The sequence below is a fragment of the Pseudopodoces humilis genome, chromosome 1 (assembly GCF_049639895.1).
Source record: "Pseudopodoces humilis isolate 2021_Gansu_Grassland_sample_001 chromosome 1, ASM4963989v1, whole genome shotgun sequence".
In the NCBI taxonomy this organism is placed as follows: Eukaryota; Metazoa; Chordata; class Aves; order Passeriformes; family Paridae; genus Pseudopodoces; species Pseudopodoces humilis.
In genome coordinates, this window is record NC_142200.1 from 82402317 (window position 1) to 82428741 (window position 26425).

The 26425-nt window shown below is 43.7% G+C and overlaps 1 protein-coding gene across 3 annotated transcripts in view; it reads left to right on the forward strand.

The window, feature by feature from the left end:
• The window catches only part of CDH20 (cadherin 20), a 126096-nt gene extending 105472 nt beyond the window's left edge, over nucleotides 1–20624 (forward strand). For all 3 annotated transcript variants that reach the window (XM_088053014.1, XM_005526472.2, XM_088053018.1), the window contains 4 exons: nucleotides 1156–1277; nucleotides 3139–3256; nucleotides 10476–10727; nucleotides 19014–20624. In XM_088053014.1, coding sequence (XP_087909140.1) covers nucleotides 1156–1277; nucleotides 3139–3256; nucleotides 10476–10727; nucleotides 19014–19513 — 992 coding nt within the window. In that variant the 3' untranslated portion in view covers nucleotides 19514–20624. The remainder of the gene's footprint in view (nucleotides 1–1155; nucleotides 1278–3138; nucleotides 3257–10475; nucleotides 10728–19013) is intronic.
• The last annotated feature ends 5801 nt before the right edge of the window (nucleotides 20625–26425 follow it).

Sequence of the window (26425 nt, forward strand, 5' to 3'; positions counted from 1 at the left end):
GGTATTCGTCTGCCACAACACCAGGTGTGTTAGCAAGATGTGTGTATGCATATGTGGGAAGCTGAAGGATTACATTATAAATTAGGGAGAAACAACATATTTTGGGTATTATCTCAATGACACAATGTGACACATGTTGTGGAATACAGTACACTGAACATTTAAGAAAATTCCAGAGTGCATGTAAACTCTGTTGTTTAGATGAATATATCATTTCTTGCTATAAAGGGAGATATATTTGTAGATAAATGTACAAAGCTTTACATCTAGAAAGAAGATGAGAATATTAATACTAAAGAATTTTCTTTATTTTTGCGCTACTAGTGGTCCCTTAATATTTCTTTTCTTTCTGATTACAGTTCCACTTTATCATTAAATAAGGGGGGGAAATTATGATTTGAGGCAGACAAGCAGAGTAAGAAAAACAAATTATTTTGCAGCCACTTAGTCAGGAATTTGTGAAGATATCTGAAAAGATGTAAGGATTTACTGTCAAAGAAAGCTAATGCACCAGTGGGACAGAAACATCACAAATGATGTCATGCAGAATGTAAAATTTTCATTGCAATTTTAAGCTTCACTGAAAGCTTTTCTGTACAATTTCATGTGTTATTACATTTTAAACCCCTCTGTACAAAGTATCAAAGACTTGACACTATTTTTGAGTTCAAGGAACATAAATTCTGAGCAAAAGCATATCTGAACTGGAGATAGAATCTGCCATTTTTGACAAGTTCTAAATAACAAGTCTATCCTTAAAACAGTATCTTCCTAATTCATGCCACCAGTAGGGAGGCTCAACAATCAGTATTGCCCTGTTGAAGGACAATAGAAAAAACAAAAGGGGGCATTGTCTCAAATATTTGTTGTAGAAATAGTTCATTGGACTGAACTAGGTTGAAGTCTTTCACAGAGTTGTTTTTTTTTGTAAAATATGTGATTACATGGGAAGCCAGGCTAGAGAGAGAGCAGCATTTGCAGCTTCACTCTGAGTCACACAATACCCAAGTCACCAAGTCACAGTTCCCGATGCAAAAATGTGATTTAACACAAGCTAGTAGTGGAAAACCTGCTTTACCTCTTGAGCAGAGTGAGGAGCAGGCTCTTCCCCTCCCCATATATTGCCTTTCTTTACATTAAACCTTCTTCTTCCAGATAACCCCTCACAGGTGGGCAGCGTCTCCGTGACGGTGAAAGTCCTGGATGTGAACGATAACGCACCAGAGTTTGCAAGATTTTATGAAGCTTTTGTTTGTGAAAATGCCAAAGCAGGCCAGGTAAGAAATGCTCGTAACACCAGGGGTTGGGAAGGGCATGGTGTCCTACATGGAGGCAGCATGCCAGGAAGGGTGAGTGTTGCAAAGAGGGCTCAGCTACTCACATGTTTCATCTGAGCTCTTTTCAGCAGCCGTCTGTGCTTCATTCCAAAGGCAAGCATATCATACTGGAAGGAGCATCACATATAGCAGCTCTTTTGTTTCTCCCACATTTCTTTTATTTTCCCAAAGTAAATTTTAGGCTCACTGTGCAATACATTTCCTAGCTAAAATAAAGCCTTCCCTTAGGCATGTGCCAGCAGGCAAACAGCCAGTGTGTCCTGTAGCAGCATCAAAGAGAGGAGAAGTGTTATGAGAAGTGCCACAGAATCAGCCCAGGCCACGTGTGACAGACAAGGCTTACTACTAAATGTTTTAAGAGCCTTAAACACACCTGGACTTACAGGAGCTGGACATAACTTACTGCATCAGGTTCAAGGGTGTGCCAAGCAGAGTATGTTCTGCTGTGAACTGGAGATGTCAAAAGCAACACGAGACTTCCCGTTGCACACACTCTAAACCAGCACCTTTAAGCAAGCAGCAAAGATTCTGCTCCTCTCCCTTCCAAAACCCCATCAAAGCCCTTGAACAAGGTCACCAGTGCCAGAAATAGACATGACCTCTCCCTCGCTGGGCCTGCTGCAAGCTCTGCCACTGATCATTTTTAGGGGGCCACTTCTTCTCCACCGGCAGGGTCTATGGTGGGGACTGGAGCCTCTTAATGCAAAGCTGTCTAGCTTAAATAGCATTTAAACACATAGACACACCTCTCATGATCTGTGAAGGAAAAATTATGCAAGTAGTATCACTGTGTGTTTGCTGAAGCTTCTCCCAGCTGTGAAGCAGAATGAAATAGCTGCTCACTGCTGGGGTAACTGTCCTTACAACTATCATGTATAGGATATTTTCATCTCACCAATTTGCAGAGATTCCTCATAAAATAAGCAATAGAAATCATTGCCTAAACCTTTTCTCCTGGTTTTGAAGGGTAAGTGTCCTAAGTAATAAGTTAAGTTCAATATTATTATGCATGCTAATCTGGACTACTTCCTTCAGCAGAGAACACTAAATTCTATTGCCACACTTTAAAACATCCTGAAATCAGTTTTAGGGTGGCATCCCTAAACATATGAATATATGAATCCCAAAATAACTTTAAAGTTAAAAAAATGCTGGTGAAGATTTATTCCTTGTCTGAAAATATGCCAGAATGTTTATTCAGACAGTGCTCATTGTGCTTGAAGCTGCTAGACCTACTTTACAAAGCCTCTATAAGTGAAGTAACAAATCTCTTTCTGGATTTAGCATTGTCTTAGTTTTTTAGTTTGGTATTATTTATTGCATATGCAGAGTTTCTGCATGGTTGGCTTTTCTCTGATTTCCACTGACATCTTGGGAAGAATTTTATTGATTAAAAACAAAAAGAGTGGCAAAATAATCAACCTGAAATCATTTTCTACCTGCAAAAAGAAGCTGAAGCTTTCTTACAGGCTCTCTAGTGCACAGTGAATCTTCTGAAAAACCTGGGCCCTCAAAAGACAGAAAAATCATGCAACAGAAGACTGGGATGCATGAGAGGAAAGTATCTGTTATTTGAGTTAAACTGAATATCTCCTCCTTTGTTTAAAAGTGATGTGTATGACCACAGCAAAATCTTTTCTGTTCTTGAGAGAAGACTGTACCTCTGGAAGACAGTTTTATTCAAATGCTCCAGTTGCATATATTTAAAGATATAAAATACATGTTATCTGTTTGATTGTTTGTTTGTATTATAAATATTTTGCTTCTCACCTGTTTCTACTTTTTTTCTTGTATTCTCAAGCTGATTCAGACAGTGAGTGCCATCGACAGGGATGACCCGCAGGAGGGTCAGCACTTCTACTACAGCCTGGCTCCAGAGGCAGCGAACAACCCCAACTTTACTCTAAGGGACAATCAAGGTAATCAGAGTGGACACAGACAGTTAGCTACTCTAATTTTTAATGCCTGAGTTGGACTAGAGAAGCTGTGACTTACAGTGGGTGATAAGACAGCCATTTCAAATAATACCAAGTGACACCTGCTCCTTAAAGGCAATAAAAAAATGACATATTACTTAATACAGTTGAAGGTTATATGATATTTTCTTCCCTATAAATATTCTCTAGCAATAGTCCCCCTTTTCTTTTTTGAGGAAATGTGCCAGTGTTTTGTGCAAATTCAGATCTTTTGGTCAGGCTGCAGGCATCTCAGATTATCGGAGTGGAAACTGCATTTGCTCAAAAGGAGATGCTTAAAGGTAGGATAGTAACTGGAACTAGAAGAAAAATCTGGAGGGAATTACATTGCTCTTTTTTGTACTCTTCGTATTTTCTGCCAGGCACAGAAAAAGGGAAGGTTTTTGTACTGTTCCAGTCTTTTCCCCCAGGCACTTTTTTTCTTTCTCCTTGCACATCCTCATTTCCCTAGAGAAAGAGGGAAGTAGGGAGGACTCGCAAAGCCTTAGGGAGGTAACTTGGTGTACAGCTAAAGGTCTGTGTAAGATGACCTAAGTAAAAACTGAAGCACCAGTGGGAAGACTCATGGCAAATCGCTGGCATTTGAACATTCTAACCAGTGGAATTTGATTCTTTTGGGAAAGCTTTGGTGGATTTGAAGCCTGCAGGAAAGTCCTGCCATAGCAGGCCTTTGCGTGTCTGCTGTTGATCCCTGATCTCCATGGGCAGACAAGGTCTAAAATCAGGTCCACACCAGCCTTCATTAGGAAAGAGGGATGACCTTGAGTGACCTGGTGCAGAGTTTTGAAAGTCAGTATTGAGGGGCTGGGTTTCAGTACGAGTTTAGTGTGTTAAGTACCACGAATCAGCAAGCAATTCCAGAATAAATGGGGAGAAAGACTGGCCACCTGCAGCATCTATCGCCAGCCTCCAAGCCTAGCCTTGCCCCCACACATGCCTACTTGTCACATTTACTTCCATAAGCCCCTATCTGAGCCTCTCCAGGCATATGGAAAAGCAACAGAAAGGCTTAAAAAGAATCCCATGCCTTCAGTAACCAAACATGTCTTAAAACATGCTACTTGCAGTTGGAGCCCTTCTCCACAGCATGCTAATGCTCTTTAATCCCAAAGCATCCCAAAGAATTTTTTGTATAGCGTCCCTGAAGCCTCCCCACACAATTTCTTGCATTTTTATCCCCTTTTTCTCTCCCTGTCTTTTTCACTTGTGAGTATATATTGCCAAAATAAATGAAAAAATATAACACAACTATTGCTAAAGCATTTGGCAAAGCAAGCTCATTTCATCCTCAAGGCATTGTTCTAAAAAAAGAAACTTGCAAAACTCCCAGCATCAGATGCACTTTTTCTGTCTAAGGCCATACTTGCAATAATTTATAGTGACAGCAGTGACTGAATGGCTGTGCCTCCCACTCTGTATAAAATACCAGTTTTAGTTTTACATATGTATGTATATATATATATATATATATATCAGAAGAAGTTTAGGGTACTATTAGTTACTAATTTGAAATAAAAATGGCAAGTATCAAACCACTGACTATTTGAATGATCCAGCTAGTATAAGAAGAATATTAAGCTATTAGAGAGCATCCAAAGGAGGGCTGTGAGGATGCTGAAGGGTTTGAGGGGAAGCTGTATGGGTGCAGCTGGGGTCACTTGGTCTGTTCAGCCTGGAGGAGACTGAGTCTGTAATTTCCTTGTGAGGGGAAGCAGGGGGTCAGAGACTGATCCCTTCTCTGTGGTGACCAGTGACAGGACTCGACAAAGCAGCATGAAACTGAGTCAGGGGAGGTTTAAGTTGAATATGAGGTAGACATTTTTCACCCAGAGGCTGTATGAGCACTGGAAAGGCTCCCCAGGGAAGCGGTCTCAGCACCAAACCTGTCTCAGTTCAAGAAGCATTTGGGAAATGTTCTCAGCACAGTGTGACTCTTGAGGTATCCTGTGCAGGGCCAGGAGTTGGACTCAATTATCCTGATGGGTCCCTTACAACTCAGCATATTTTATGATTCTATGATTAAGGGTTTATTTACTGCCTCAGCAATTTGGAGTGCAGTAGTCATTTCAGTAAAAGTAATTTATGCTTATATTTTCATCTAGGGGCCACTAAGAACGATATAAATCATGTAACTTGGGCACAGAGGGGGTAGCTATACTGTTTGTCACAGGGTGGCTAGCCAAGAAACAGAATGCACTTTGCTAGTCACAGCCTGTGCCCATAAACACGAGACAGGAATGCTTCCCAGGCTGTGGGAAGGCACTGTTAAGATTAGCAATTGTGCTGATTACTTGGTTGTCCAATATAGCAGTAAGAGAAGCTGCAAGACATGTAGCCTTCTTGGCAACAATTAAAACCTTGATTTATACTGAGCAACAGATAGATCACAGTTTGCATTCTGATGAGCTGTTTTACATATTTTTTTGGCCCTTGTAATTTTAGTCTCTGAGAACTTCTTCAGTCTATTCATTCTTTGCATATCTTCTTCAGCAGACAGAGAAATGCTATTGTTCTGCTTTATAGATGGGGATCTGGGGCAAGGAGAAATTAAGCTACTTACATGCTGGGTTCTCTTTGAGTTCAGTAAAATCAGTGAGAAATAGACATGTTAAGTAGCTGCAATGACCTGAGCACAAATGGCTTCTCAAGGCCTTATAGGATAAATATGATGAAGCAGGGAATTGAGCTGGAGTCTCCCTTCTCTTCGGTGTCGGCTGCAGGGCATTGTCAAGCCATCCCCCTTCCACCTTCTTCCTAGTGAGACTATTCTGGGAAAAAGTTAGAGAGGCTTGCTGTAACGATGAACAGCAAAATAAGCTAACTGCATTTCCAGATTAAACTCTGAGTTGATCTTCTGTTGAACCTTAATCATTGCCTTCCATCTTTGGGAACCAGGAACTGTTGAAGAGAGAAGCCTTTTTTAATGGATGCAGGATCAGATTGGTCATACCCTGACCAGGCCTGTCACTGGAAGCCTCTGGCAGTCCTTCACAACACAATTAAATTTGTCCTAGGAAAATTTTTAGCTATTTCTGCCTTCCTTAAAACTGTGGTCTACTTCACGCATGTAAGTGGTGAGCTGAAAATCCTCAAGGAAAGGTGTGACTCTTTCCCCAACCCACTCGTGTCTAGATTAACTGCTTCCTTGTGTTCTTTCTCCCGCTCCTGGCAGAATCTTTCTTTATATTATTCCTAACTCTTCATAATTATTACAATCAGTTTTTAAAGTCTAAAAGAATTGTCAGGTTAATTATCCCCAGTTCTTCTGCAGGTGCATGCAGAAAGAAACCAAGCCTTTCTTGTGAGAAGAGCAGTGCTTAGCTCTGATCTCAAGGTTGGGACCTACCCAGTGGTTAATTCCCTTGACCTCTCCAGAGAGGTACATCATTTCCAGTGAGATGGAAAACTGCAGGAAGATGGTGCTCCATGGCTTGTTCTCACAACCACACGCAGGAAGATGGTGCTCCATGGCTTGTTCTCACAACCACACGCAGGAAGATGGTGCTCCATGGCTTGTTCTCACAACCACACGAAGACACCAGCCTGTACACCTGTGGGAAGTTCAGTTTTCACACAAATGTGGAACCAGCCATGCTGCAATCTTCAGCATCTCTGCTCAGTGTTGGAGCTAAGTGCTGCCATCCAGCCCTCTTCAAGCCAAAGGTGCTGTGTTGGAAGCAGGGAGGAAAAATATTAGGCATTCTTATTGTCCCTACTCTTATTTTTTTTTTAATATAATAGGGCTTTCATGTCCTCACAAGCCCTCTTCTCTTGATGGCTGGGGCTTAGCAGATATCAAATTTGGAATAAAATTGTGTATTCAAGTTTCTGCCATGCTGCATCACATTCCAGCATGTCCTTCGCACATCAAATCACATTGGCTTTTGATGAGTCACACAACAAGCTTTGGCACCAGTGTATTTCAGTTGCAGAGTAACAGGTAGAAGAATTATTTAGGGATGATTTGGATGCCTGCCTAGTACAAAGCAAAATGAAACAAAAGGCCTGAAATGTAATGCTGGAAGTTACAAAGAGAATTTAAACACCAAGAACATTTAAGACCTGGATGATACGGTCAGCCCATCACAGCAGAAGATATATATACATATATATCTTTCAATATTAGATTATAGAAATGTGGTTTTGGCCTGAAAAAAGAATGATTAAAAACCCTTGAGATTTCTCACTAGCTGAGCTTGCACAGCTTCTGTCAGGTTCACTGCCTGTGACTTCTATGGGCAAAGTTTGACCAGCACAGAATAACTAATTTTTTTTCCCCTCACAAAGAGAAATTTTACATGAAATGAAGGTTTGCTGTCACCTGAATAGAAGTTGTGACTTCTATTGTAAGTCAGTTTAAAGAAAGTGAATCTTTCACCCAGGAAAGAGAAAAACAACCAAATTACTACAGTTAGGATGACTCAAGTATTTTCATTGAAATAGCATAAATGCAGGCACTTTGCCACTTTCTGCCTTTGGGCTGCTTTTTCTCATGCCAAAAGTGGCCCAGTGATGAAACAGTGTGATATTAATAGGTGTGGAGCACATATAGAGAGCACATAAACAGCCCAAGGGAGAGAAAGCACTTGTATGTGCCCGAGGAGAGAGAAGAGAAAGGTTTGAGCAAGCAAGGGCTCCTGTCCACAGCACTACCTTTGCCCAGGAGCTGTGGGAGGCACAGGGTACTGCTCTCTGATGAGTTTTGGGACACATTCCTGAATCACAGAGTTATTTAGATCAGAAAAGGCCTCCAAAATCATTGAGTCCAACTGTTAATCTAATGCTGCCGAGTCCACCACTAAACCATGGTCCTAAGTGCCCCATCTACACATCTTTTGATTGTCTCCAGGGATGGTGACTCAAACTCTTCTCTGGACAGCCTTTTCCAGTGCCTGATCATCCATTCAGTGAAGAAATTTTTCCTAATATCCAAGCCTCCCCTGGCACAACTTGAGGCCGTTTCCTCTTGTCCTATTGCTTGTTCCTAGGAAGAGACCTACCTATGTCTGCCCATACCCACTGCACATACACAGAGCTGCATTGCATATCAAAGGTGAAATCAATAAACACTGACATACAATTAGTTTAAAGCAACTTTTGAATTTCATCTGGCACATGGTGGTTTTTTCTTAAAGCTCCAGCTCTTGGGATCACATGATTTAACAAGACACTACAATTTCACTATATATTTGCATGCAGACATGCAGCACACTTCAGAATTTTATGTTTTTGGAGTAAAAGCTTGAAATGTCATTGATGTGCAAGAAAAAAGACCCTGAGATTCTTTTTAAAAACATGTCACAAATTTAAATTAATCTCATAAACTGTGGAACCTGACATCTCAATACTTAGGTGTACTCTCTGATGCTATGAGATTTGCAGCACAGAGTTTGTAATTTGGTTTAGTTTAAGCCTAGGAGACAAATCTGGCTAGTCTAGCTTGAGCTTGCATATATTCCATAGCTGGCTGTATATGACAATCCTGATTTCCCTTCAAAAAGCCATCAAATCATTTTTGGTGTCCAGACTACAGTAGGTAATATAGCTGAATTTATCTGCATGTAACATGAGTCTCTACACTGAAAAAAAAAATCACCTAATATTTAAATCTTAGCAGTGAATGGACAGAGAAATAATAAGGAAATTTAACACTTCTATGTTAATATTTTAGGTTTTTTCACAGTCTACTTGTGATCAGAAGGTTTCTTACCATTTCCAGGTAGCAGTCCCATTGTGTCAATCCACCTGAGAACAGCTGATCAGCATCCTACATTTTCAAGCATAGCAAATGTTCCTTGGTAACAACCTGGAGATGCAGATGGCCAGACTGTTTGACCTGTTCTGAACCAAGGGAATGGGAAACAAAACTAAGTAGTAAAAGAAACTGCATGAAGATATCTCCCAAAAAATGCCACAGCATGAGTGCACGGAATCAGAGCTTGTAGGTCTGCCATCAAAAAAAGTACCTGTGTTCCTCATTTATCTTTCCTGGCCCAAGCCTTGCAGACATTTATGTAAGAAAGGACAATTTTCATGCAAGCTCCTTTAGACTCCTTGGAGAGCCAGATCTCATTGGAGACATTCAATCTTGCACTTTCCAAAAGGCTCAAAGTTATCACTGACAAAATCAACACTCATCTCCAAAGTTTTGCTTTGGCATCCTGAGATGGGAATTGTGAACAGCTTCCTGAATCCACTTTCCATTTCTTTTTCACCTTTTTTTCCCACCTTTTTTTTTATTAAGAAAATTTATGCACAACCTGAGGAATCTGAGGGAGAAGATAGACAGGAATTCAAATGCCACTGGTAAATTTTGACATTAAAAAAAACATGTTGAATATGAAGGAAAAAGCCCCAAAGGTAGGAATTTCCCTTGAAGTGGCCAACAGCAACTGGCTGTTAGGTCACTCTTTTACTGTTTTTGTCAGCAGCATCATTTTGATTCCTTTTGATTTAAGTTTTTATTAAAAAACAGGCAGTCACACTAAATGAAGCAGAATGGTCAAATGAAAGAAGAATAATTCTGACAATACTGACATGAAGCATTCTGACTTTTTTCTATGACAGAAGTACTACTGAAATTGCATGTATTTCACAGAAAAAATGTTTAGTTGTGAATTTTCAACTCGCTGCTGCTTTAGGATAGCAAGCTGGGTTTTTTCCTTTGTCTCCTTGTTGCCTCAAGCAGATGACCCTGCCATGTATCAAAAACCACAGAGTGCCATAACATATCCACAAAGGTTATATGCCAGTATCTCCAACATGGTGGCAGCATCTGAGATCTAGAAAAGCTGCTGAGCATAAGCAAACAGGGACAACAAGTTGCCTTCAACTGTTCATTTCTGTCTTGCCCTCTGAAAGCTCTCTTCACTAAATCTGAACACTGTGAGTTTGCCCTGGGCACCTTATATCAGAAGGGTTAAAGGCAGGTCCTAAGGTGTATATGCCTCTCAGGTTTGAATCTATGGCCTGAGAAGATACTGGAACAGGGGAAGCTGAGGCAAAATGACTAGTGATGAACTGACTTAAAAATAAAAACAAAGAAGAGGAGAGAAGAAAAAATGGATGTGGGTCTAGGGCTGATTTTTTTTAACATTTTTTCTCTGCTGAATGTATTTGCTCTGCACATAAGCTGTTCTCTCTGTTTATTTCCTGCCTGTAGACAACACAGCGTGGATTTTGACAAGGCGCTCTGGCTTCAGACAACACGAGCAGAACACCTTTTACCTGCCCATCCTGATCAGCGACAACGGGCGCCCCGTGCTGAGCAGCACGGGCACGCTGACCGTGCACGTGTGCAGCTGCGATGAGGAGGGCATGGTGATGTCCTGCAACGCCGAGGCCTACGTCCTCCCTGTCAGCCTGAGCCGAGGGGCACTCATTGCCATCCTCGCCTGCATCTTTGTCCTGCTAGGTAAAGCCTTCACTTCTTCTTGGGAGGGACGGACTTTTCTGTTCTGATTCACCAAAGGTGTAGGACCTAAACACACACATCTATGTATGTGTGTATACATAGGTGCATGCATACCTAAAGGGCCAAATCAAGGACCCGATGGTGTAGTCAGCTGCCTATGGCTTCAGGCTGTGGACTGTAGGAATGGGGGAAAACTATAGCCTGCAACTATTTCTGCCAGATGCCTAAAGTGCTAGGGTGTCTGATATGGCCATGCTTTCCTGCAAAGATATGGCAGTGGGAAGTATTGAGAGCTGTGGATTGGGGCAGGTTAGCTTCTCATCCTGCTCCACAGGAAACAGTAGTGGTAAGCCCAGTTCCTTTTCTTGTCTTTTGGAGAGAGATGTTCCCACCCCCATCCTTTTACCTTGAGACTCTGTTGCCGCTGAAGATGAATAGATCACGCGGACACAGCTCGAGGTGTGGTGAAAGGAAGAGAAAGTTTATTTTTCCTCCCAGGATTTATAAGCTTTTGACCACAGCCAGGGATTGGATGGTCAGGTGTCTTAGTTTAGGGCAAATTAGGAAGGAAAACTCCAAATGGGGATTTCCCCAGGGAAATGCCCCTCCCCACTAACTGGTCCGGGAAAAGAAAAAATTCCTTAGAGAGAAGTGGAAAAAGCTGTTTATTTAACAGAAATTGAGTAATATTAAATAATAAAACTTCTTGCTGTTCGATGAGATGGCAAATCTAGGAGGAAAAAAAAGTCCTTTTCATGTGGTGTAGCTCAGCTCTCTCAGGTTCTTATCAGTCCCTCCGTCGCTGGAAAGTGCCGAGGCCCAGGCCCCGGTGGGCCACAGGCGTGAGCTCCCGGGGTTTGGCTGGGTGTTCAGTCCAGAGCAGGCTTGCATAGATCCAAGAAAATTGGGAAAAAAACAAAGGTCCAGGGAACTCCTCTGCCTCAGCTAGCTAAAACTAACTAAAAGCCAGAGAGAAGCTCTATCCCGCTGTCTGTCCGTGCTGCAGACACCACAGTCCAGGAGCGGGATGTGTGGGAGTGATGTTTTTCTTTAACACAAACTGCGCGCTTCTTCTTCCCCCCACTCTTGCTCTCAAAGCCAGTCTTAAAGGTGCAGAACTTAATATATAACATAAACCAGATGATTGGGGATACCAGTATCATAAAGTCACCCCAGGACATTCCACCCCTTATCCCCATATCATCAACTTATTATCAAAATTAATATATATATATTTTAACCCTACAACACATACATTATATACAGACAAGGGCTTTTATTCATGATCTTCACCCAACCATCAGATCTCCCTGAGGTACACATTGTGTTGTTCCATCTTTCCGCATTATCCACCATGTGCAACCCGGTCCTTGAGCAAAAACAACTCCACGAATGGGTTTGTCTGTACTCGAAGTAGAATTGATCCAAACTGTCTTTCCTAACAAACCTCTGAGATGTACTGCTGTGACTTTGTCTCCGTCTACTATATGCAGGGGCTCAGATTGGGCTGGGCCTGCTCGATTGGTGGAACCTCGGGTATTAACTATCCAGGTGGCCTTTGCTAGATGCTGCTCCCAATTTTTGAAAGATCCCCCACCCAACGCTTTCAAGGTAGTCTTTAACAGTCCATTGTACCTCTCCACTTTTCCCGCAGCAGGTGCATGGTAGGGGATATGGTACACCCACTCAATGCCATGTTCCCTAGCCCAGCTGTTTATAAGGTTATTCTTGAAATGAGTCCCATTGTCTGACTCAATCCTCTCAGGGGTGCCATGCCTCCAAAGGACTTGCTTTTCAAGTCCCAGGATGGTGTTACGTGCTGTAGCATGAGGCACAGGGTAGGTTTCCAACCATCCAGTGGTGGCTTCTACCATTGTGAGCACGTAGCGCTTGCCTTGGCGGGTTTGGGGCAGTGTGATGTAGTCAATCTGCCAGGCTTCCCCATACCTATATTTGGACCACCGCCCACTGTACCATAGCGGCTTCAACCTCTTGGCCTGCTTGATCGTGGCACACGTCTCACAATCATGGATAACTTGGGAAATACTGTCCATGGTTAGATCCACCCCTCGGTCTCGTGCCCACTTATAGGTGGCATCTCTACCCTGATGACCTGAGGCATTATGGGCCCATCGAGCTAGGAACAACTCTCCCTTGTGTTGCCAATCTAAGTCTATCTTTGACACCTCTATCTTTGCAGCCTGATCCACCTGCTCATTGTTTCGGTGCTCTTCATTAGCCCTACTCTTGGGGACATGGGCATCTACATGACGGACTCTCACAGACAGTTTCTCTACCCTGGTAGCGATGTCCTTCCACTCATCAGCAGCCCAGATTGGCTTTCCTCTGCATTGCCAGTCGGCCCTTTTCCACCTTTCCAACCATCCCCACAGAGCATTGGCTACCATCCATGAATCAGTGTAGAGGTAGAGCTTTGGCCACTTCTCTCTTTCAGCAATGTCCAGGGCCAGTTGAACAGCTTTGAGTTCAGCAAGTTGGCTTGATCCACCTTCTCCTTCAGTGGCCTCTGCGACCTGTCGTGTGGGGCTCCATACGGCTGCTTTCCACTTCCGGTTCATCCCTATGACGTGACAGGAACCATCAGTAAACAGAGCATAGCGTGTTTCTTCTGCTGGCAGTTGGTTGTACGGTGGAGCTTCTTCAGCTCGTGTCACTTGTTCCTGCTCCTCTTCATCAATGAGACCAAAGTTTTCACCTTCCGGCCAGTTTGTAATTATCTCCAAAATCCCAGGGCGATTTGGGTTTCCTATACGGGCGCGCTGCGTGATGAGGGCGATCCACTTGCTCCATGTAGCGTCGGTGGCGTGGTGGGTAGAGGGAACCTTTGCTTTGAACATCCACCCCAGCACTGGCAGTCGGGGTGCCAGGAGGAGTTGTGCTTCTGTGCCAATCACTTCTGAGGCGGCTTGAACTCCTTCATAGGCAGCTAAGATTTCCTTCTCTGTGGGAGTGTAGTTGGCTTCGGACCCTCTGTAGCTTCGGCTCCAGAACCCAGTAGTCGGCCTCAAGTCTCCCCAGGCACTTTCTGCCAAAGGCTCCAGGACAAGCCATTGTTCCCGGCTGCAGAGTAGAGCACGTTCTTCACGTCTGGTCCTGTTCTGACTGGGCCAAGAGCTACTGCATGAGCGATCTCCTGTTTGATCTGAGCAAAGGCTTGTTGTTGTTCAGGGCCCCAGTGGAAATCATTCTTTTTTCGGGTAACCAGGTAGAGAGGGCTCACGATCTGGCTGTACTCAGGAATGTGCATCCTCCAAAAACCTATGGCACCTAGGAAAGCTTGCGTTTCCTTCTTGTTGGCTGGTGGAGACATTGCTGTGATCTTGTTGATGACATCAGTAGGAATCTGACACCGTCCATCTTGCCACTTTACCCCCAGGAACTGAATTTCACAAGCTGGTCCCTTAATTTTGCTCTTCTTGATGGCAAAACCGGCTTTCAGGAGAACCTGGATGATTTTCTCTCCTTTCTCAAAGACCTCTTCAGCCATCTTTCCCCAAACAATGATGTCATCAATGTACTGCAGATGTTCTGGAGCCTCACCCTTTTCCAGGGCAGCCTGGATCAGTCCATGGCAGATGGTGGGGCTGTGCTTCCACCCCTGGGGCAGTCGGTTCCAGGTGTACTGCACTCCCCTCCACGTGAAGGCAAACTGAGGCCTGCATTCTGCTGCCAGAGGAATGGAGAAAAATGCATTGGCAATGTCAATAGTGGCATACTACTTCACTGCCTTGGACTCCAGCTCGTACTGGAGCTCCAGCATGTCCGGCACGGCAGCGCTCAGAGGTGGAGTCACTTCATTCAATGCACGATAGTCCACAGTCAATCTCCATTCTCCTTCAGATTTACGCACAGGCCAGATGGGGCTGTTGAAGGGTGAGTGGGTTTTGCTGACCACCCCTTGGCTCTCCAGCTCTCGGATCATCTTGTGGACGGGAATCACAGCATCTCGAGTTGTTCTATATTGTCGGCGGTGCACTGTCGAGGTGGCAATTGGTACTCGCTGTTCTTCCACTTTTAGGAGTCCTACTGCAGATGGGTTCTCTGACAGTCCAGGCAAAGTGTTCAATTGCTTGATGCTCTCTGTCTCTACAGCTGCTATCCACCTAAGCCCACCTAAATGCCCACCTAAGCCCCTTTGGGTCCTTAAAATACCCACTTCGGAGGTAGTCTATGCCCAAAATGCATGGGGCCTCTGGGCCAGTCACAATGGGGTGTTTCTTCCACTCATTCCCAGTCAGGCTCACATCAGCTTCCACTAAAGTAAAGTCCTGTGATCCCCCTGTCACACCAGCAATAGAAACAGATTCTGCCCCTACATATCTTGATGGGATTAGGGTGCACTGTGCACCAGTGTCAACCAAGGCCTCATATTTTCGTGGTTCTGATGTGCCAGGCCAACGAATCCACACAGTCCAAAAGACACGGTTTTCCCTAGCCTCTACCTGGCTAGAAGCAGGACCCCTCTAAGCCTGGTTATCCTTCTTTTCTTGGGTATATGTCTTGGAGGTTCCTTCAAGGGAGTCAGACATGTCATCATCATACTTGTCAGTTTGACTACAGGCTACTGGAGCGGCTTTCTTTTTGGTAGAGTATCCCCCCTGAGTCTTGCTGTCTTCCAATTCATGCACCCGTTTTGCCAGAGCAGCAGTAGATTTTCCATCCCATCTTTTCATGTTTTCTCCACAGTCACGTAGGAAAAACCACAGCTCAGCTCGTAGCTTTTTCTCTCTATCTGGGGAACTTCTGCGTTGAGTACCAGGGCTCCTGGTCTGTACTGCCGAGACTGGAAGAAGGTCCTCCCTGAGTTTCTTGAGATTCTCCTCTATTTTGTTTTGGAAGTTTTGCATATCTGTTCTCACAGTTGCAATTGTTGCCTGCATGGGGCCATGCACGGTATCTGCATATGCTCGAAGCTTCTTCGCCATATCCAGCACAGTCTCCTCCCGGTCATCCCGCTTCATTGTTGCTAAAGCAGAAGCGTATTCTTGTGGCCCAAGTCGAACAAGTTTTCGCCACATCACAGATGTACATGGCACCAAGTCTGGATTTCTAGTACCTAAGTCACCCACAAAGACAATCTCTACTATTGCCATTTCTCTCAAACGCTGAATGCCTTGTTCTATGGTTTTCCAATGAGTTTGCTGTATATAGAGATCGTCTGCACACAGATATCTTTGTGCCACACTTCTTAGGACCCGTTCCCAGAGACTATAAGGGTCAGCCCCCCTCATCATCTCCTGGTCAATAACCGGATCGTGTGACAGGGACCCCAGATGCCTCGCTTCAGTGCCATCCAGAACTGTAGCCTCACCTGCAGCATCCCACAGACAGACTAGCCAACTAATTATAGATTCATCAGGTCGTCGAGTGTAATCTTTTCTCAGGCCACGAAGGTCCTTCAGGGAGAAAGGTTCACCAGTGCCTTCTGATTTTTGATCAGTTGCTGGTCTTGAGGGTCCTTCCCCCGCATCACCATTATCATCATCTACTGGCCGATCGGTTTTGGTTTTGAATTTCATGCCTCTCGTGGCAGGAGCAACAGACACTGGCTTAGGCTCACTGTCTGGTTTGGCTGCTGGCTTGGCTGCAGCCTGAGTGACTCGGGTAGCTGCTGATTTATCTGCCTGCCCTACAGTATCTAGCAGCGTGCGATAAGCATACGCTAGGGCCCAGCTTATTGCAATGATATTTTTCTTCTTAGAATCATCACAGCAATTCTCTTCCAGATATTTCCCTACTTCATCTGGGTTCTGAATTTGTTCACATGAAAATTCCCAGGCTGGGGGATCAGAAAATTCTTTCAGAGTTCAGCCAATTCTCTCCCATTCTCTACACCAATCAGGATTTCCCACACCTGAGTCTACTTCTGGGGCAGGGGTCTCGTTGGCTCCTCTGGATATCTCAGCCCTCATTCTAGAGAAGTTGCAGACCATATAGAGGAAGCTCAACAGCTGAACTACCAGGAAAGTGACCAGGAATGTGGTATCCTTAACACTCAGGGGAAACTGGATATTCTCAAAGAGGGACATAACAGATTCAAAGGAGAAGAAGGAAAGAAAAGGCTGAAAAGCCTCATCCCTGGTCTTCCTCTAACAAACTGGGTGCAATTACCAATAAACTCCCAAAATGTGCTACTGGGACTGGGAGGCAGGGTCGGGCGAAGAAACCGTAAACCAAACATACCTGACAGAAACTTCAGTAGTTCTATAAACTTCCTATAAATCATTATCACCAAGCCCAGCACAATAACCATTCTAATCCATGCCCCTCTACTGTGAAAGAGGGCAAAGACAGGTATTAAAACCTCAAAAACTTTTAGGGACCAGGTCCACATGAAGGCCACCACCCCGAGAGACATTATGTATCCAAACAACATGGCTACTGACTGCTTTATCCCAATACAGAATAAATACAACCAACACTCAGTACAGGTTTTTCCACTTTCTCTTGCCCCTGTTCAGGCGCCAAAAAACTGTATTTGTCTTAGTTTAGGGCAAATTAGGAAGGAAAACTCCAAATGGGGATTTCCCCAGGGAAATGCCCCTCCCCACTAACTGGTCCGGGAAAAGAAAAAATTCCTTAGAGAGAAGTGGAAAAAGCTGTTTATTTAACAGAAATTGAGTAATATTAAATAATAAAACTTCTTGCTGTTTGATGGGATGGCAAATCTAGGAGGAAAAAAAGTCCTTTTCATGTGGTGTAGCTCGGCTCGCTCAGGTTCTTATCAGTCCCTCCGTCGCTGGAAAGTGCCGAGGCCCAGGCCCCGGTGGGCCACAGGCGTGAGCTCCCGGGGTTTGGCTGGGTGTTCAGTCCAGAGCAGGCTTGCACAGATCCAAGAAAATTGGGAAAAAAACAAAGGTCCAGGGAACTCCTCTGCCTCATCTAGCTAAAACTAACTAAAAGCCAGAGAGAAGCTCTATCCCGCTGTCTGTCCGTGCTGCAGACACCACAGTCCAGGAGCGGGATGTGTGGGAGTGATGTTTTTCCTTAACACAAACTGCGCGCTTCTTCTTCCCCCTCTCTTGCTCTCAAAGCCAGTCTTAAAGGTGCAGAACTTAATATATAACATAAACCAGATGATTGGGGATACCAGTATCATAAAGTCACCCCAGGACATCAGGATAACACTTTCTCACTGCACTGGCCATGAGAGATGCCCATTACAAGACGTGTAACAGAAAGAATGTACACCTATCTATGTTTACAGTTACTGTCCTGGGAAAGTCCTTAGAAAACCATGTCAGCAAGCTCAAAAGCTGAGTTTTCAGGGCAACAAGAGTCTACATTTAAATGGTGCCTGTGCTGCAGTAAAGGGGCTGAGCGTCTTGCATGAGTTCTGTCTCCACAATTAAATTTCATGCTTTCCTTGCCCAGACATCCTATGTCCCCTGTTAGCTGTTGGTATCAAAAGAACTTCAGTTCCCTTGTTCACGCTCTCAAATCATGCGATACCTAGTTCAAAACACACATTCCCTGAAATTTCAGGGGACCCAGTTTGAGGAACAGTGTAGTAAGATACAGGAAAAATTATTTAAAAGTGCCGCAATTCTGGCTCTTCAAAGGAGCCTAGATACCTCAGTTCAAAATTTCAGTATCCAAAATATTTGCTGAGTTCTAACTCTGGAAATAGTCACCAAGTGATGGCACATTTTCAATATCAAAGGGCTCTGGTGCCTGTATGACCACTTTTTCCCCTTGCTAAAAAGCACAGCGAGGGAAAGGAGCACCAGCACTGCAGCACTGTAGGAGGCTTGCAGATAAACAAAAACTCGTTACAGCAGACCAAGGGACAAGCTCTGCATTTTGCTGTGTAGGCAGACATATCACTGTGGTGCCTTAGGACCATCCATCTCTGTCACATGCAGTGACCAGCCCAAGAGACATCCCCAAAGCAGGCTGAAAAATCCACCCGCAGAGCAGAAAACAAAATATCTCTATGGCACTATGGTGCTGCAGATAAACTGCTACTGACCTCTGAGCTGGCTAGCTTTAAAGTGGCAAGCACCACTGGATATATATGTCCTAAGTGTCACCAAGAGTTAAGAATTCAGATGACAAAGGGCACAGATTAGCAGCACCTCAAGCTACCAATTTTGTCTAGGTAGTGAGAGATTTATACAACTCTCAGCTGGCAAACACCACAGCTCTTTAAATCCAAGGAGCTAGTTGGGTTCACCCAGGGGAAAGTAGGGCAGAGGAAAGTCTGAAGCCCTGGCAAGATCTGCCTCCTTGCTGACAGCCCCATGTCTTGCTTGGCTCCCTCAGTGTTGGTGCTCCTCATCCTCTCCATGCGGCGCCAGCGGAAGCAGCCGTACATCATCGACGAGGAGGAGAACATCCACGAAAACATCGTCAGGTATGATGATGAGGGTGGCGGGGAGGAGGACACGGAGGCCTTCGACATCGCTGCCATGTGGAACCCACGGGAGGCCCAGCTGGTGGTGAAGAACCGGCAGGACATGCTCCCTGAAATAGAGAGCCTCTCCCGATACGTGCCTCAGGCCTGCATCATGGACAACAACGTCCACAACTACGTGCTTGCCAAGCTATACGAAGCTGACATGGACCTGTGGGCGCCTCCCTTCGACTCCCTGCAGACCTACATGTTTGAAGGGAACGGCTCGGTGGCGGAGTCGCTCAGCTCCTTACAGTCCGTGACGACAGACTCAGACCAGAGCTACGACTACCTGACGGACTGGGGGCCGCGCTTCAAGAAGCTGGCCGAGATGTACGGGGCCACAGACAGCAGCGGGGCTCTGTGGTAACAGACAAGGAATGGCAGAGGGCTTTCCATGTGAAAGGGTGTCCGGTTCGGTCCATTCTCATCAGATGCTTCCATGGACATGGGTGAGGCCTCATAAAAAAATAGCAATACAGTGCTTGGATGAGAATGGGAAGGAGGGTGCGAATGAAGGTCTCTCTGGATCAGCTTTACTCAGTTAAACTAAGTCATGTTTTTGAAACTATGAGAAACAGAAGGAAGGAAGTTTTTTCCTGGTTCTTACAGCAAAATTGGAGAGCTTCACACCTGGAATATGGCATTGAGCTCTCTCGCTCTCTCTCTCTCTCTCTCTCTCTCTCTTCCTTTCTCTCCCCTTTGTACACGGCAGCTTACTGAGCTCTATACATCAGGGTTCAAAGATCTGTAAACTCCAACTGAAATTGCCACCACAGACAAGTTGCTTCTCACTGGTCATTTTTTTTTTCCCATTAAAATAGAAAAGAATTGCTTGCTAACAAGAGAAAAAAATCTGCAAAGCAGAAAATTGAAACTGGAATCTCAGAGGGCTCCTTGTAAACTAAACTCCTCCCTCTGTTGCTAACAGAGTTCTTTTTTAATCCTTTAGAAACAAGGCTGAGGTTGGGGGGTTTTTTCCCATGTGACTGAGAGGGCTGGGGAAGAGGCTTCGAATTTCTGCTCTAGTTTAATGGCTGATCTGTGAGTCATTGGCGTTAACACTAATCCATCTCCTATCGAGTTTGTGTAAATTTATTCTTGACTCTTTAAACTCTGCTAAACTGCTCAGAACAAAACCAGAAAATCTGCCTCTTTTGCACTGTAGATGTCTCTTCCATGTGCCAAATGTGAAGATTAGATTCTACCAATGAAAGCCAAATAAATTTTAAAATAAGAAAAAGCTATATTTGGTAACTACATGGGTTAGATGGGCTTTCCTAATCTGTGTGAGGTCAATCCAAGGGATGTTTACATACTGTAGATAACCTACTTGAACAAATGCAGTATTATAGACCAATAAATGGATGTAAGAAAATTACATGTATAAGTTTTGTATATTTGTTAATTTTGGTAATAAATATGATGTACTGCATACAGTACAGTACCTTAGCACCTCTTTTAATAAAAGTTAAACAGAAGGGAAAGTCTGGTGGAAATTTATTGACTGCTTTGCACACAGCAGTTAGTGCTTATCTGCAGCTTTACATGCCTTGAGCATCAAGAAAAAATGGTTCATCAGCATCATGTCAAGGAGACAAGGCTTCAGTTTGCAGAATCGAGCAGATTGTCTGCTTCTTTTATCACTGTTCACTTGGACATTGCCCCTAGCAGTGAATCAGCCCAAGTACAGCCCACCAGACTAGCTACTTTTCTAATCAAATCATGCTGAAGTCAAAACAGTCTTGCCTGATATTTTTGAAACACTAAGGCTGGGTCATTGATACATCTGGAAACCAGTTACACAGCCCTGATAGAGTCTCATGCCTTCAGAGACATGACAGACTAAGATAAAATATCTATTTATTCTTACTCTGCAGTCAGTTTTGCACCTGGATCCTCTCTCGTTTGCATGTATAAATGAGAAGAGCTAGGGAAATTACACTAACACAAGTTTCATGGAAAGTGACGAAAGGCCTCTGAAAGCAGAACAGTCTTCAATGGAATTTGCAGGTTTATTTCTAGCTATGGACTTTATACACCTCCAATTGCCCAGAAAGTAGATATGCACACAACCACCCAGTTACCACACTTTACTGTGGGCATGCTGTACTCAGTTCCTGTTGCAAATGTGCACAAAACTTTGCAGTCTCTACTTTGCCTAACCTTAGGTTATACCAATTTTAAGACAGGAGCCTTGTTTCCATAGACTCACACAAAGTCATGCATCCACCAAGGAAAAACTGTTTTAGTGACTTCTTGTTTGCTAATCTGATGTGATGAAAATCTGGACCTTCATAATATGTCAAGGGTTCTGCTTATCACCTGAACATGCTTTACACCATGCAAAAAGATCACTGACAACTATTTGATAGTGATTTTTTTACTCATACCATAGCACTCACTCTCACATGTCATATTGATTTTAAAACATTAAACTAAAACTGCAGCCATCATGCTCACAGAAGTCATGTAAAGGACACAAAGCTGCTGCTGAAAGTCTAAGAGCTTCCTTGCCTTCTGCCACCAGTGATACCACAGAACACAGGCAGGAGGACCACTTCCCTGTCTGATCTAAACATTAGTTTTACATATTTTAAGCAGATTCCTCTTTCTCCTTAAAGACCCTGCTGTTAAAGCTTTCTAGGCAGTCTTCCAAAACATCAGAATACTCATTGCTGAAAGCCTTCCAGGGGAGGTATAAGGCATGTACCCCTTGCAGCCATACAAGCCTGCAACACACATAGATGCTCCACAGAGCTGTGATTTGGTATTTTCAGACCATTACTCTCTCTCCCAGTAGTCACAGTCTACTGTAACAAAAAAGCCTCAAGATTGTTTTTCATATCTTGATTCCATCATAGTTTAAATTTCCTATTATAGGCAGAGTGGGAGGATGGGGCCTGAAAGTACAGTCCAGCATCATATTGCCTTCAACCTTCTGCATTGACTGAGAGTTTTCTCAGCACAAGCTGCCTCACTGGTCCGTTTTGACTCCACAGAAGCCCCCAGAAGTGGTCTCTGCAAGACAGGCAGTGCAGCAGCCAGGAGCAGTTTCCCAGGCTGTGTGTCCCCCAGTGTGGGAAGACCAGCAGCCCTCTTGCTAGGGGCTTGCACTCATGCCACAGGGGAATTCATAACCCACCTTCCTAAGCTGCATGTCAGCATTAGGCTCTCTGATTGTCCTCAGGTTGGCCTCAACTTGTGATCACAGTCAATAGCTGCACAGCTCAATGTTGTGACACTTACCAGCTGGTGTTTAGTAGGCACTTGGCAGCCTGGCACTTTTTTTTCTGTTTTACGGAACAGGTGACAGTGTTTCTGCAGTCTGTGAAATCTCTATGCCAACAACCAATGCTTGCATCTATTAAACTGCCACAAACAAAACAAAAGAACCCCCTGGTTTTCCTGATGAGATATGAAAAGGATCAATTTTCAGGCACATCAGGGCTCAGTAGGCCCAGAGTAGAAGAGGAGTGAAGACTCCAAGCCCAAAGGAAATGCAAGGTGCTGTCGGTGAAACAAGCACTCTGGTCACACAGGTCCTCAGCCTCCTGCTCAAGAGCAGGCGTGGCAGTGTGCATGAACATTTGCAGCACTACATAAAACCTGCTCATGGTTTACAGCCAGGGAGTTCAGCCTGCCATGGTGGAGGGACTGGGCTTTGCCACACCACCAGACACCTCCAAGGGACAGTCCCAGTTCTGCACGGCACCCACTCTATCCACTACCCTGGTGTAAGGGAAGAAATGTCAAAGGGCCACGACAAGGTCCTACATTCCTTCACCAGTGTCCAGCCCGTTTGTGCTCCAAGGTTGGTCTGAGTGCACAGAGCTTTTACCACTATTCATTTTGGTTTGTTCCTCTGATGACGTTTTTTCCACAGCTGCCAGTTCTCAGGGGAAAACAAAAGGACTTGCCATCCAGCAACAATCCCCTAGTCTCAGCTGTGGCTGCAAATCTGTGGTTCAGATGAAAAAATAACAGAGCATGCAAGTCATTTTATTAATTTCAGCCACTTAAAAACTGAGCGTAAGGGCTAAGCAATCCATCTCAACTCTCTCTGTCTAACAAACAGAGTTAGACAAAGAGTGATTCATTCTCCCCATCCTGGCCATCTGTATGATGCTATGGCCCCCTGCAGCTGTATGCTTCTCAGTTACTGTCCTGGCCTCTAGGGATGCATCCCTGCTTCTCAGTCTGGCTCTAGGCATGACATTCCCAAGCCCTCTGCTCTGCATTTGGTTTTACAAGTGGTCATGGACAAACACTATAGTCTGTAATGTTTTCCTTTGCTTTTCCTACCACCCATCTCTGTCTTGTCTTGATGGATTGTATGACCTGCCACTTTTATCCTGCACTAGTCATCACACCTAGGCTCTGAGTAGCAGTGTTCTTTAAACCATCTGTCAAGGACTCCACATCTCTTCAAAGCAAAATACAGAACTCAAGAATGCATGAAAAGAGTTAACATCATTGTTTCTAGAGTAAATTTTCTAGCAACGCTGCCTTTCATTTGCTGCTGCATTTCCCATTTATCCAGCTTTATTAGGCCCCTCTTGATTTTGCCATTGCTCCTCCAGCTTTTATTGCTCTTAATTATTATCAATACCATCATATTGTTGCTTAAAATTTCCTTTTAGACCATTCATTAAAGGCAATAGTGACACAAATCCTTGGGGAACCCGGAAGTTATATTTTGGTCACTTTGAAATATGATTTATTAGCCTATGCCATTATTTTTCTTGATGCAACTTTCACATAGCACAAGCTAGAACCTGAGATCTGAGCACACCTCCCAGGAACCATCAAATTTGAGGGATGGATGTGTCCCAGAAGTCTGTTCTGCATATGCATATGCACCACACCACTTACTTGTCCTGGCCATGAGTAAAAGAAAGGAGGCATATAAAAGAGGCATAAGTGATATCTTACAGATTCCAGAAAATTTCTGACCTGGACAAATTCAAAGTTGAGGAGATTCAGTTGCTTTTGTGTTTGTGCTGCCAGGCTCTACTTATTAATAATAAGTAAAAAATAAAATATTAATAATAATAGAATAATAAGATCACCTTGGTTTATGCCAGCTTAACTCTCAGTTAGATCTAACTCAGGAGAGAAGGTGGGCTCAATAACAAGTGAGGATGGCATGTGAGGAAATCTCTGCTGTTGCAAGCTAGTTATGTTGCTGCTCTCCTTCCTCCTGTGTGTCAGGGTGAGAGACAGCCCATTCCATCCTGCTCAAAGCAATAGCCTTTAATGTACTGTCTCCACATGAAGCTGGTGTAAACAGACAGTGGGTCTGTCCAAGACATCCTAATTTGTGCCTGCTGAGATGTGCAGCACTCAGAAGAGGAGCTGTGTTTCAGTCAGTTGTGCCCTGTCTCCCTCACACCAATCCATATGGCATCAGAGAGCTCCAAGACAGCCACTGCTGCAAAACAGCTGTATCACCTAAGGGATTCGTTCTCCTGCATAAAGGTCAGTGATTTGCCTCTCATTTGGGAGGTAATGCAGTAATAATCTGTATCAGTGCATCCTGTTGAAACAGACAGGAAAATTAACAGACAGCGGTGAAACTGAGGTGGAGTCAGAGCTGTGATCCTAGGAAAGCAGTAGGAGCTGGGGAGTCTCACTGTCAAAGCAAGACTTTAAGGACAGATTTTCTGTTTTGGTTTCTTCTATCAACCTTCTGAATACCTTGCCCACACTGACACACAAGATATTTTGCTGTTGACCTCAGAGGTGGCACATCAGGCCACCTACATCACTGACTTGAGCAGAAGCAGCAGTGCAATGTTGATACTGTATTTCCCAAGAGACATTAGAGTAATACGGTGGAGGAGTTAGAAGAGAGTCATTTCACAATGACTTTAAAAAATCATGTGATTTTTTTTTTAAGAGCTGATGTAGGAGACAGTACACGGTCTGAATACCATTTTCAGACCTCATTTGTTATTAAGCTCACCATTAGGGAATAGACCTCTTGGGAAATATGAATTTTCAAATGCACATCTTAATATCTCTAGGCTGGTTCTGTGAGGCCTAATCCTATAATTTTTTTACCAAAGGTGCATGAGCTACACCTTAATACTAGAGGCAGAAGCTCTTGCCATGCCACATAAAATCAATAACAATAATAATGACAACAGCTATCATAATGGGGGTCAGATTTTGCTTCTGCTTTGTGGGAAGAGTGAAGGTTACATGACTCAAGGGAATTTAGGAAGCTGAATCCCTAGTTAAAGGATTAGTAGTTCCAGATGTTCCAAGAAGTATTAAAAGCTGGGCTGGATGGAGGTCTGAGGAACCAGTCAAAGGTGTCCCTGCCCATGGGAGAGGTACTGATATTAGATGATCTATAAGTTCCCTTCCAGCCCAGACTATTCTGCGATTCTATGATTATTCTGTGGTTCTTTCTACCATAGGTAAATCAAAGTGCAACATGATCCTCCTTAGCATCACAGTACCATGATGAATGCTGAACAGAGGATTTGGTCTTTTCTATTGTATCTAGGAAAAGAAAAATGTGGCAAACTTTTATTTCAAGTAGTGGTGCTAACACATGATGGGTTATTTGGCATTTTTAATTTTATTTTTTTTGTAGATTATTCATGGGGCTTGTCAAAGGGACACAACCTGTCCAGCAAAGTCATTTCTTTATGAAGCTCAACCAAATATTCTGTAAGATCATAGGTATCACAGATGGAAAAAGTAGAAAAAAATGAGGTAGAAAGCAATCAAATGTCTTTTTAATGAAATCATAAACAGAGCCTCAGCCTGCATATGACTTGTTCTAACCCCAGGACAGCCTGCTGGTTACAAAAATTCTTGTTTACTTTCAGCTTAGAGACATATTCTCAAGAAGAAAATTAATTAGTTGGGGTGTGTACTTTCAACAGCCTCAGTCTTGTTGACTGACCATGATCTTGCGTTTGAGACGTGCACTAGAAGGAAAGAAAAAAGTGCATATTCTGCCTATACACTAAACTCTTGTCCTAAGATTGTAGAGTGTTTTGAAAATTCTGCTACAGAATAATCCAGGTTGTTTTACAGACAAATAAATGGGAACACAGAGAAGTTCAAGAAATTATGACAATTTCAAAAGAAATCATTGTAGAAATGGTGACCTGTCCCAACAGTCTGCTGATCTAAACAGAATTCCTCTTGAAACTTAGTAAATTATGCCTATGGCATAGGTGACAGGTGGGCAATAGAATTTTGAGCTATAGCTCAGGTGCAAAATTATTTTTTACTGATGACATAAAATATCTGTGAATTA